Raw genomic sequence first — 12,643 nt, 5'->3', positions numbered from 1 at the left:
ACCAAGATATATTAAAGATGGTAGGATGACTCGCCGCCATTATGTAAGACAGAATGCGGCGCCAGTTAAAATCGCTCCCTAGATGTCGCCACCCATCCCAGTGTACTTCACAAAACTGTCAATTTATTCAACACGTCATTTAAATTTGAATTAAACCATCAAATATGAGAAAGTGTTTGATTTGAGACCACAATACGCCCTTAACTAGTGATGCATCTTTATTTCAAGTTCCTTCAGTATGTAATTGAAGCATTTCGACTTTTTTTTAGTCAAAATAATTTACCTACTTTGTGTAAATGCAATAATTACAATTCTTGTTTTGTAGATTGTCACAACGCGCAGCTTCAAAAAAATATGCGAAACTAGCAAAATTGGTCTAGTGTCTAGTTAAACTGTTGACGTTTATTATAGAAAATTTATTTGTAAATATTTGTAAAAAATGTAACAGGTTGTTTCCCTGATAATTATATGGAAAAAGGGTATGTTTTAACGCATCTTTATTTTAAATTTCCATGGAAAGTAGGAGAGCGACAACTAAGTAATTGTACTCGGCATGAGACCGACAGCAAGGAAGCTGTGCAGAAGTGTAGTGTAGTTGTGTTTCCCACACACTGTGATGGGAGTGATTGTCATTCTTCTGAAGTCCGAAGTTGGTCGTTTTGCAGAGGCGTTAGATGGGAAGTTGACTAAGGTTAGGATAAGCCACATTTTCCTACTTCCGTTTTGTAGTTCAGCCTCCAGCACTGCCACACTCCTGGAACGGAAGTTGGTTAAAGTTATTGCACTAGTCCCCTTCTATCAAGAATTTAGATCCCTGGAGCTTCCGAGATTAAGTTATAAAATAACAAGGTAGGTTGAACAAGTCGGGTCCCCTACCTTCCATCTTAACAGTAATAATGTAGACTTTTGCTAGTTCCTCTAATCCACATCTCAGCAGCCGAGAATCTCTGTAATCAAACGGACAATAATGATTTTGTGTCAGAGGTTCTTACATCTCTCGGCATGATTGCTTACACCGTAGATTGTGTAGGTGAGGGTCATTTGATGCTTCTCTTAATATACGAAGGGTGGCTCCTGGTTTGTTCACATGGTTTACATTGATCAATGACCTGTTGACTTCGCTTGATCCAGTACAAGCTCCGACAGCTAGGCGAGGTGAGAAGTCAGTAATGCAGGTATTGCGCTACTATTTACTGTGATAACGAGTATCCTTTTCAGTGGAATCCCCCATTCCTCTGTAACTTTTAACTTTAGCAAAGTGAACAGTGCGAAGTGCAAGTTTGCTTGCTTATACATCCAATTAGTACCTACTTGTCTATTTTATTTACCGAAATTGTTTGCAATAATAACTAGGTATAACACACTGTAGATGCCAAACCACACCAAGTCGCTAAGTACAAAATTTTTGGTCATAACATCATAACCTAAAACAATTTAAATGACATTCATTTGAAGTACACTGATCACCCTGGCGCCATCTATGGATTGAGTTTACCTAGCGCCGCATTTGGCGTCAAATTTTACAGGTATAAGCGCGCCTACCAGTCTCTATATATCTTGGAAGTACCTATAGGTGTATCTTTTTACATTATAAGTGAGGAAATCGACTTTAACTTAACTAGACAAACTGAGCTGAATTTATCTAGGCAATCGCTCCGCTAAAAAGTAATACCTATTCTTTTGTACAAGCAAGAAAAACATATCCTTAAAAATTGTTGATGAGTGATAATTAATTCTTTGTCTTTTTTAAATGTTAATAGTCACATCACAACTAACTGAAAATAATATACACTGCATTGAATGAATGGGTACTAAAGTTTATTGTTGACATTTTTACACAATTATAACCTCAAACTTAAAATTCCAATCCGGCTCAATTTAAAACTCTACCTAACAGCAAGCTCAGTTGGGGTAAAGGGGGAGGTAAAATGACTTAGTTCGTCTCAGTTGTTGACAGCTAAAAAGAATAACTTTTCTCAATTAGTAACTGAGATAAGCTGAGACGCTCACTTAAAAGTGGTAAAAAGAATACAGCTTATATAAGAGAAGTATATGGATAAACGAGTGGACACGCCTATCGCCAACGTTAGTGGATGGAAATATACTTCTGTCATTAGTTGGGAACTAGGCGCTAATGCGCTTGCGTGTTATTATGTAGTGTTATTTACCAAGGATTTACTCCACTCCAGTTTGACATAACGGATTGAGGTTAAATTGTTTGTTTTGTTTATGAGTTATTGAACTTTTGTTTAATTTTAATAGTAAAGAAGCCTTTCGTAGTTATATAAATCAGTATACGTAAGTGATACACAATAATTGTAAAGGAATACCTAATGTTTGGCAATTTTAGTGTGTTCATTACTTAGAAATAAAGAAATGCAGGTACTTGTGGGAAAGTGGATTCTTCGGTTTCATGGCACAAGTAAGTTACAATGCAATTATCTGCAATCAATTCATTTATGCCATACTTGTTATTAGATTCCCAAGTGAAAAAAGCAACAAGAATCGGTGACTGCAAGCATGTGAACTATCGGAATTCGATGATGTAAAAACAAGGTTGTGTTCTCGTCATTTTAACCGCTATGACTGCATTGATTTGGATGCACGCAAGCATGATGGGGGCACGAAGTTATATGGGGGTCACTTAACACCTAAAAGATTTCCAACTTGACAATGTTAATTTTATTTTAAAACCAGTAAATGTCTTTAATTTAATTGTGTTTCTTTGAACATTGGTAATGTATCACTTTATATTATAGCTGATGCGAACTTATCCAATTTCATGTTATATTCAAGATATAATCCCTATAGGTATATCATTTCAATTGCAATTTAAGTTTCTAAATCGTTACAAAGTTTGCCTTCGAAGTTGAAGGGTGTAACCGTAAACAAACTCCGCTGAGGAAGCTCGAAAGTTCTCCGTGAAAATGCTACAGTTTCCAAGCAGAACGATACGGAGTACCTTGAACCAGAACGCACTGGGTGGCACGTGAGCGCTGATTTGAGTTGGCAGTGAAATCATTCAAGTAGGCCATTGACTGCAGGTCCCGAATCCTTGTGTGTCGAAAACAATGTTGAGGGCACAAAAAAGGGAAGATTCAAATTGTCGTCGCTGATCGGTGAAGATGCTAGTAGGGGAATCGAAGCGATATAGTCAACAGGTAAGAAACGCTTCGGCGGCGATTGGTCTTGGGAGGGTGGGCCTCGGCCAGCTAGTATACTTATCTAAAGACATCACAGGATCAGACAATAGTGATAGGAGTCGGCAGGTGGAATGGGGCCAATGTGTTGAATATGAACCTGCATGAAGCGAATAGAAGTCTGGGTGAAGTTTCCGAATGGTGCGTGGTTGTGTTTAAATATGGTAATTGCACACAATAATGGTTTAATAAAATTTTAACCCTATTTTCGAGTTATAGGTTATGAAATTTGAAATTGGCGCTACTTAAAAGTAGGCGGAGAGAAGTAAATATTTACTTGGGGAGTTTGCGCATAAATACAGAGTTGAGGACTAAGGAATAGGGCAGCTCTCTTTTATGGCGAACAATTTGCACATTGCAATCATAGGCGGTTATCCATATACTTCTCTTATATATATTATATATATGGGAAGTACCCAAGGAAGTACCTACTTGTACTAACTAGTAACTGCCAACTTAAGAGATGAGTTACCAAAAAAAAACGACTATAATCACTGTCTTTGTACAACTGTTTTCGGCCGAAAACAGTTGTACAAAATCATCATTGTGACACCGAAATAGAAAAAATAGTATGAAAAACGCGTGTTACAATGCTTTATTGTAATACTCCTATCTTGCGGACACTCGTGGCTAATCGAAAAGGAGCAATTAATTAGCAAATAAAAAGCTGTGTCGAGTTATAAAGAATTTTTCTTATAAATAAATTTTGTTATGTCTCTATTTCTTTAATTTTTTGTGTCAAACACATGTCCAAAAAGTCACGTAACTTGAGACATACTGTAATTAGGGATCTATCATAAAAAACAGAATCAGTTATTATAAAAATTAGAGCCATAACACTGTAAAAACGTCGTTACGGTAAAATAGTTATTCAAAATATGGCCGTAGTGTTAGATTAAAAACTAAACTTTTTTACTTGCGCACGCACATAGTTCTGGAAAAAAGCGCATTTTTTTAGTACAGCTACCACCTTAAATAGTTTGAGGACAGCGATATTTAATTAAATGCTGCCCATCAACATAATAAATCATCCATTTTTAGTTCCTACTCATCGACACGATGTGTTTGATAACCTAGAAGTGGGTAGTTTGACTAGAATCTACTTTTTTATCTATTTTTCAACATATGTTTTTTTCTTTGATTTTTAGTATCTTTATATAATGTTATAGGGAAAAGGAAAGTATTCTGCCAAATGTAGAAATCATTGCCAATATTACCGAATCTTCACCTGAATCCCCAGAGATAGAAAAAAGGAAAACGTAATATTTTCCATATCGATTTTTTATGTGTTTATCTTTATACCGTTTTAGGGTAGAGAACAATGATTTTCCAAATGAAGAGGAAATTTTTAGTGCTACCGAACCATCACTGGCGCCTATTGTAAAAGGGAATAAAAGGTAGGTAATTCAAGTATTTTATAATCATTTCTCGCACACCAGCTTCATACAAGATGTGTCTTCACAAAAACGAAAAAGTGGCGACTGTGTTAAAAGGTTTTTAACACACTCTGGAAGGATCACTTATTCTAATTCACACACAATTGCTATGAAACTCACCATTCTCATTTTGATTGTGACTAAAAAAACTTAATTTTTGTTTTAGGAATTCAACCTCAGCCGTGTCTATCGATGGGCTACGAGTAGTAGACCTACAAAAATTCATCGAGTCTTTGAAAACCTTATCTACTCATTCCACATTATTTGGGTGCAGTTTAGTGAATTTGCAAGTAGTAAAAGAACTAAAAGTGGGTTACCAAACCAAACTTACTTTTAAATGCGATATGTGTGGTTTTTCTAAATCTATATATACCTGTCCAGAAAGTCCACAAAGCGTAGACGTGAATACGTCAGCAGTTACCGCAGTCATGAACGTAGGAGGCGGTTACACACAACTCGTAAATATTACTGGTGCAATGAACATTCCGAGTTTAAGTTTTTCTTTATACAAGAAGATTCATAGTGAAATATGCACTGCATGGGAAGACCTTGCTTGGAAATCCATGAAAGAGGCTGCAGAAGAAGAAAAAATGATAGCTTTACAATGTGGCAGCGTAGACGTAAATGGAACGCCAATGATTACTGTAGTTGGCGACGGAAGCTGGGCCAAGCGTTCATACAGAGGGACAGGAAATTATAATTCCCTTTCTGGAACTGCTGCAATAGTAGGGTTAAAATCAAAAAAGATTCTGTATTTAGGTGTTAAGAACAAGTACTGCTGTGTATGCCAAAGGGCTAAAAATATCGGCACTGAAGCTGCCGCGCACACGTGCTATAAAAACTGGAACCTTTCTTCAACGGCAATGGAAGCGAACATTATAGCTGAAGGTTTTTGTGCAAGCCTTGAAATGTATGGGCTTATTTATAATAAACTTATAGCTGATGGTGACAGTAGCTGTTACAAAAAACTACTAGATAGTAGACCGTATGAAACCTGTACAGTGGAGAAAATTGAATGTAGCAATCATTTACTCAGAAATTATTGCAATAAACTGAAGGAACTTTCCAAGATGAGGGGTATTCCTGGATCACTAAAAAATATTTTGTCAAACAACATTTTACGCTGCAGAACGGCGGTGGTGAAGGCAATTAAGTATAGAAGGAGTGAAGCCAATACAAGCTTAGAAGATAATATCAAAAACCTGAGAAAGGACATCATCAATAGCGTAAGCCATATATTTGGAGAACATTTGAATTGTTCGGAATTACGCTATTTTTGTGAAAAAACGGAACCTGACCAAAATAATTACATGTCTGATTTTCGAACATTAAACCTCGATGAAAAGCTAATGGACGCAGTAAGGTATTTGGCAGGACACTCTAGAAGCTTACTCGAAAACGTTACGACAAATGTAGTAGAACAGTTTAATTCAATTATTGCACAAAAACTTGGCGGAAAACGTGTGAACTATACCCAGCGAAGATGTTACCAAGGCCGATGTTACTCTGCAGTTGTTTCAAAAAACTGTAAACAACCGTTATACAACGTGCATAAACACTTAACTGGCGGGTATAGCCCCGGAAAGACTGTACAAGAAATGGAAATGCGTAAATTAAGAAGGCAAAATGTTCACAAGCAAAGCAGAGCCAGAAAAAAATTAATATTTTCTTCTGCCTCCACAGACGCTGACTATGGAGATAATTGCCAGAAGCCAGATGTTGATCAAGAGACGTTTGAGGAAATGAAAAGCGAGTTTATAAGAGCACTTCATAAATCAACAGCTGAATATGAAGAAATTGAAAAGAAAACGCGTCTACAAGCCGATTCATCTGAATGGAAGCACTATCGAAGAAAATTATTAACATCCTCCATATTTGGAAAAATTTGCAAAATGCGAAAATCAACAAGTTGTTCATCAACTGTAAAAGGCACTTTGTATACAGAATTTTTTTCGAAGGCAACGACCTGGGGAAAAAATAATGAAGACCGAGCAAAACGAGAATTAGAATCAAAATTTGGTTTGCAAATTTCCAGCTGTGGCCTTTTTATAAATGAAGATTGGCCATTTCTTGGTGCTTCTCCAGATGGAATTGAAGTGAATTCAGGATGTCTGGTAGAAATTAAATGTCCGTACTCAGCCAGAAACAATACTATTAAAGAAGCAGTTGCAAATAAACTGATAACATATTTGGACATAGAAGGTGATACCTATAATTTAAAGACCAGTCATAATTATTACTACCAAGTCCAGGGGCAATTGAATATATCAGACAAAGAACAATGTTATTTTGCGGTATGGACTCCAAAGGAAATTGTCTGTATAAAAATTCCAATTGATAGAACTTTTTTTATAAATTCAATGCTACCAAAATTACATAAATTTTATTTTAATTGTCTCTTGCCTGAAATTATAGACCCTAGACATACAAGAGGATTAGAAATAAGAAACCCGGAGTATATAACCAATGCACAAAGTGATAAAGTAAACACCTAAAAACACTATACAGCGTGTTTCAAAATGAATAGAGGGGTTTCAACATGTTATAATATTTGATAGATGAAACTTACAGCCACAAGTGATATATCAACTGAAAGAGAAACTCAAACAGTTTTTGTTTGTTGGCATCAGTGCGTATGTTTCCGCCGCAATCCGCTAGAAAGCGCTAATAGCAAAGATGGCGACTAAAGAACAGAAAGCGTTTTGTGTTTTACAGTTTGCAAAGACGGAATCTGTTGTTACTGTGCAACGTGCGTTCCGGATTAAGTTCGGTTGTGCTCCTCCAGGTGATAACAACATTCGTAGATGGTATCATCAGTTTCAAGACACTGGCTGCCTTTGTAAAGGCAAGAGTACGGGACGACCACGAACTAGTGAAGAGAGCGTTGAGCAAGTGCGTAATTCGTTGACGCGTAGCCCTATGAAATCCGTTCGGAAGGCTAGTCGTGAATTAGCAATTCCTGTGACGACTGTTTGGAGAGTTTTACGGCGACGCTTAGAGCTACGTCCTTATCGTTTGCAGTTGTTACAGGCTCTGAAGCCTACCGACCATCTTTTACGTGCCAACTTCGCTAACGACATGTTGTTGCATGACAATGAAGATTTTCTGGATCTTGTCGTCTTCAGTGATGAATCGACCTTTCACCTTAGTGGTCGAGTTAACACCCATAATGTTAGGATTTGGGGCTCAGAAAATCCCCACATGATGGTACAAGTGCAACGAGACTCTCCTAAATTGAATGTTTTTTGTGCCATATCTCGGCAGAAAATTTATGGTCCTTTCTTTTTTGGTGAAGCAACTATCACTGGTACTTCTTATCTGGATACGTTACAGCAATGGCTCTTCCCTCAACTGACACATGATGAACCACAAAACTTCATCTTTCAGCAAGATGGTGCGCCGCCTCACTGGCATAATGAGGTACGCGATTGGCTTAACCTAACTGTACCCTACCGCTGGATTGGCCGTAAGGGGCCTAATGACAGGGCTTGTTTCGCATGGCCTCCACGGTCACCCGACCTAACCCCGTGTGATTTTTATCTTTGGGGGTTTATTAAGGACCGTGTGTATGTGCCTCCACTGCCAGCCGACCTTCCCGATTTAAGAAACAGGATTGAAACAGCTGTTGCAGCAATTACTAATGAGACACTCATCAAAGTTTGGGAAGAACTAGCATACCGTCTTGACGTATGCCAAGTGACGAATGGTGCTCACATTGAACACTTGTAGGCTATAATGTAAAACTGTTTGAGTTTCTCTTTCATTTGATATAACAATTGTGGCTGTAAGTTTGATGTATTAAATATTATAACATGTTAAAACCCCTCTATTCATTTTGAAACACGCTGTATATAAAAATATTCCATTTTTTTTCCTTACTGCTGTGAATGAGTCGTGTATCTTATGACTATAAGAATTAAACCATTGTACATAATAAATAAATATTTTTAACATAAGGTATTTTTGTGTTGCTTAAAGCTAATTTGAAAATTCCCGAAAGATTCCCTTATTTATGCGTACAAAGGAAAATAAGTTGAGGCATTTAATATTCTTATAAATAAGAAACTTAGCCTTTGAGTAGTCTGCGCAGTGCGCATGCACACACCTAATGTTTACAATATGCGATATGTTTGCCTTTACTAGATGAATCTTCGGTTAAAATTTCCAAAAAATATCTATAAATCTGATTTTTACAATATACGATTGTTGCGCCTAAGTTGGTGTTTATTTTTGTAGATATGTGTTAATACTTCCAATATATATATATCGATGGAAGGGTGAGCGTGAGGATGTTATATTTGATGAAATATGGTCGCCATGACTCCCGCTGCTTTATGCCCAATAAACATCGTATTATACGTTTTTGTACCTAGGTTTTCGCAAAACTGCAAGGTAATATCTAATCTTTTAAATTTACTGAGTTGACTGATTGCTGGTACGCAAAAATTCATCCAGAATAGTAGGAACAATTGTAACTATTTTTTATCACGAAATTTATTTCCTAACTAAGTAAGCCTCAAGTTTGAGTTATAGGGCATGGAGTCGAACAACTAACACAAGTTAAACCCGAGGCTAAACCACTTGTTACAATTTTCAAATGGTTCACGATGAAGTACCGAAATATATTATCGTGTAATGGATTCTTAATTATAAATTGTATACTGCGTCGCGCAAGGCACTATCCGGTATGGTATAGCAGTGCAAATTTGAAAGTACGCGTACCTTACGAATAAGTTCAAATACGTTCCTTTCAAATCGGTCAGAAAATACTGCAGTAGGGATATGCTAATGCCCGCCTCCGACTGCGATCCTCTCCACCCGACCGCGGAGCGCTTCCCTAGCCGTATGTAGAGAACGTACTCTTAACAGCTATTGGTCTACTTTTTTCGCTGTTTGGTTCGTTATGGTGTCGAGGCTTGCACCAAAGAAGGAATTTTTTCTGCGTTTATTGCTAAAAAAGTTATTGTAAAAAAACCAAAAAACCGTTTTTTACATGTTCCATAATTCTTTGCCGTCTATTAACGATCCTAGAGATCATTTATAATTTTGTATTGCTGTCTGTCGTCTGTCTGTTGGTCCGTCCGTCTGTTTCTTTGTCTGTCTGTCGCTCTATCTGTCCGTGTGTACGATAACTTTGTTTAGAAATATCCGATCGCTTTCAGATCTCCGTTAGTTATGAACTGAATTGCATGAAATTCAATATGGGCATAGCTTTAGCCATATAATACGCAATGCCAAAAGTTGAGTCGAATCGATTCAAAATTCACAGTGCCCTTTTCGCATCGCGACCATTTATAAACCGAATTGCAAACTTTTTTATTAATAAAAGTATTTGAATGAAATTTGATACTTGGAATAAATGAAAATCTAACGCCAGTTTCAAAATTTGGTTTTGCGCATGCGCAGTGCCAACTGTTTTATTTATAGAAGAATTTAAACGAAATTTGATACATGGGCACTTGGAATACAGGAAAACACTGAGCTACCCGTCGGAAACTTTTAAAAAAATTACATCATTTTAGTAAACAGTCAAAATTAAAGATGCGTTCAAGAGTTTTCAACCGTGTTGGTGGATTTTGCTTCGCCTACAATTTTTGCCCCGTGAAGTTTCAATGTGGAATGTTTTGAAAACTACACCTTCAAATCTAAGGCAAATTACGTCTACTACGGAGAGCGGAGGCCACATACTCAAGGGGACAGGTCCATGTGAACAATGTTATTGACACTTGTGCTGCTCTGCAAATAAAAAAACCTTAAGGCTTGGGCCCCTAGCGTAAGTTTATACTATTTTAGTTATTATGACTTTTAATAATCGGTGACTTGATTATTGATGACTTGCCTGTAGATATTATAGTATGTTTATTGGGTAGTTTCAAAAAGTAAAAAAAATACTTACTTGTCTGTATCTAAACAATGGGCCGCTGTAAGGACAAACCTTTCGCTTATTAAAGCTCCTCCACATAACCAGGTGAATGGAGGTGAGTTAGTATTACCAAATCCAATAACAGCCTGCAAATACTTTGCATTAGAAATGATGCCAACAGATATCATATAGTTTAGAAAACAAATCAAAAATCCTGCGGTGATTTCAAGATTGGTGTCACTGTTCCACTTCATTGTTCTATGCAACAACTACACTGAAACTATAGTCCAGTAAGTGGGGGTTTTTGGAATGCAAAAGGTGGGGTAGTAGCGATTTTTAGCGCATTTCCATAGAAATAAAAAAAATGCGCTATTGTGAGCACTTTGTCCGTCCGTCCGTCCGCTCGTTCGTTGAAACGCTACTAGTTCTTCATTTTAAAGAGCTATTGTTCTACTTTTTTTCGCTATTTGGTTCGTTATGATGTCGAGGCTTGCACCAAGGAAGGTTTATTGCTATAAAAAGTTATTGTAAAAATCCAATAAACCGTTTTTTACATGTTCCATAATTTTACACTTTTGCCGTTTATTAACGATCCTAGAGATCGTTTATAATTTTGTATTGCTGTCTGTCGTCTGTCTGTTGGTCTGTCCGTCTGTTCCTTTATCTGTCTGTCCTTCTATCTGTCCGTGTGAACGATATCTTTGTTTAGAAATGTCCGATCGCTTTGACATCTCCGTTAGTTATGAACTGAATTGCATGAAATTTAATATGAGCATAGCTTTAGCCATATAATACGCAATGCTAAAAGTTGAGTCGAATCGATTCAAAATTTACAGTGCCCTTTTCGCATCTCTACCATTTATAAACCGAATTGCAAACTTTTTTTTATAACAGTATTTAAATGAAATTTGATACATAGCCACTTGGAATAAAAGCAAATGTAGCGCCATTTTCTAAATTTGGTTTTGTGTAAGATGTGCAGTGCCAACTTTCTTATTTATGGAAGCAATTAAATGAAATTTCATACATATACCTACACTTTAAATAAAAGCAAAAATAACATCAGGTTAAAAATTTGGTTTTGCACATGCTATAGCCATACCCAGGAGCTCGTTTTCTATATTTGTTTAGTTTATTTAGACGCCAAATCGTAATTGGTAATCTCCATTACAAAGGTCACCCAAACTCGCGACCCATGGTCCAAGTGCTTTCATTAACTCTCATTTTGTTACCTTTTTAAATCAAGATCTACCTAGGTATCTGCAAATACTATAGATATAAAGGTTATAGTCTTTGATAACACTTTTCACTGATTAGCGTGACATAAAAAATATACAGTGCCTGCGCATTTAGCCATTTACATACATACCATATGAGGAAATTCGTTTTTGGTAGCTTTAGTTCCACCCACTATTAAGGGAACTTCAACAATACCACATTCAGAAACAGTATCCTTTCGGCTGCCAGGTAAAAGTAGAGGGCTATTCTGTTGAGCATAAACAGCTTTCGAATATTCCATACATTCTAAATGTGTTACGTTAGAATAATATGTAGTTTACAATACGGGCTTACTTTGTTTGGCAAGTTCCCCGGCACCAAAAACGCCACAAAGATGCACAAGAAGTATTATTATGGGCCGCATGAGTATTTTTTACGTACCAATTAATAAAACATATTGACTGCGGTCAACCGAAAGTATACGCCTATATTTTTGAATTTCATGCCAAATTTAGGTTATCAAAATCGCGGAAAATTTTAATTATTCTTATCTACTATGATTCAACAAACGACGCCCTTGGCAATACAAACTTCAAATCATCAACGGGCTTCGGACAACCATTTAATATATTGATACCTGGTCTGGATTCGCTCGACTACTATAGTGGGGTGAACAGGGACCACGTGTGCTTAGGTATCAAATTTGGACCCTTCGTATTACTTCTGTGAGTCGAGTCATCCGACCCCGCACCGTCAGTCACACCACACCATCCCACACGTGAGATGAACCTAAGGATGCTGAAAGGTGAAGCGGCTTTATTCGTAGATATGTCTATTATCCGGTCAGGATACCTCCAACATGGAATATGGATCAGTTAGATTAGAGCGGAACATTCACAAAGTATGTGGTATATCGTCTCATCGTC

At 37.0% G+C, this 12,643-nt stretch overlaps 3 protein-coding genes and 1 long non-coding RNA gene across 5 annotated transcripts in view; 2 read left to right on the top strand and 2 right to left on the bottom strand.

The window, feature by feature from the left end:
* LOC116172529 (5'-AMP-activated protein kinase subunit gamma-2) overlaps positions 1–12,643 on the top strand; it is a gene marked incomplete at its 5' end in the record, with an annotated part of 243,750 nt that overhangs the window by 110,984 nt on the left and 120,123 nt on the right.
* Positions 481–1,565, bottom strand: LOC116172538. Of its 2 annotated transcripts, XR_004145685.1 has the most exons (3): positions 1,312–1,565; positions 993–1,235; positions 481–947 (listed from the first exon to the last, which is right to left on the bottom strand). It is a non-coding gene; the product is annotated as an uncharacterized LOC116172538 (long non-coding RNA). The 2 variants fall into 2 exon arrangements; XR_004145684.1 differs by having other exon boundaries at positions 993–1,565.
* Positions 4,378–7,183, top strand: LOC116172530. Its single transcript, XM_031489764.1, has 2 exons — positions 4,378–4,597; positions 4,803–7,183. The coding sequence occupies exons 1-2, from the start codon at positions 4,485–4,487 to the stop codon at positions 7,129–7,131; spliced, it is 2,442 nt and encodes an 813-aa protein (XP_031345624.1). The 5' UTR covers positions 4,378–4,484; the 3' UTR covers positions 7,132–7,183.
* Positions 10,504–12,247, bottom strand: LOC116172537 (serine protease snake-like). Its single transcript, XM_031489769.1, has 3 exons — positions 12,072–12,247; positions 11,869–12,023; positions 10,504–10,645 (listed from the first exon to the last, which is right to left on the bottom strand). The coding sequence occupies exons 1-3, from the start codon at positions 12,139–12,141 to the stop codon at positions 10,529–10,531; spliced, it is 342 nt and encodes a 113-aa protein (XP_031345629.1). The 5' UTR covers positions 12,142–12,247; the 3' UTR covers positions 10,504–10,528.

This window comes from Photinus pyralis, unplaced genomic scaffold (assembly GCF_008802855.1).
Source record: "Photinus pyralis isolate 1611_PpyrPB1 unplaced genomic scaffold, Ppyr1.3 Ppyr1.4_LG5, whole genome shotgun sequence".
Classification (NCBI taxonomy): domain Eukaryota; kingdom Metazoa; phylum Arthropoda; class Insecta; order Coleoptera; family Lampyridae; genus Photinus; species Photinus pyralis.
Note: the sequence above shows the minus strand (reverse complement) of the source record. Positions and strands in the feature narration are given on the sequence as shown.

What these genes read in the sequence shown, in the direction of transcription:
- LOC116172530 (XM_031489764.1), top strand. Translation starts at nt 4,485, where the DNA reads ATGTGTTTATCTTTATACCGTTTTAGGGTAGAGAACAATGATTTTCCA. An exon ending in ATTGTAAAAGGGAATAAAAG is followed by an intron (nt 4,598 to 4,802) that starts GTAGGTAATTCA and finishes TTTTTGTTTTAG; the next exon opens with GAATTCAACCTCAGCCGTGT.
- LOC116172537 (XM_031489769.1), bottom strand. Translation starts at nt 12,141, where the DNA reads ATGCGGCCCATAATAATACTTCTTGTGCATCTTTGTGGCGTTTTTGGT. An exon ending in CGGGGAACTTGCCAAACAAA is followed by an intron (nt 12,024 to 12,071) that starts GTAAGCCCGTAT and finishes TAACACATTTAG; the next exon opens with AATGTATGGAATATTCGAAA. An exon ending in AAAACGAATTTCCTCATATG is followed by an intron (nt 10,646 to 11,868) that starts GTATGTATGTAA and finishes AAGTATTTGCAG; the next exon opens with GCTGTTATTGGATTTGGTAA.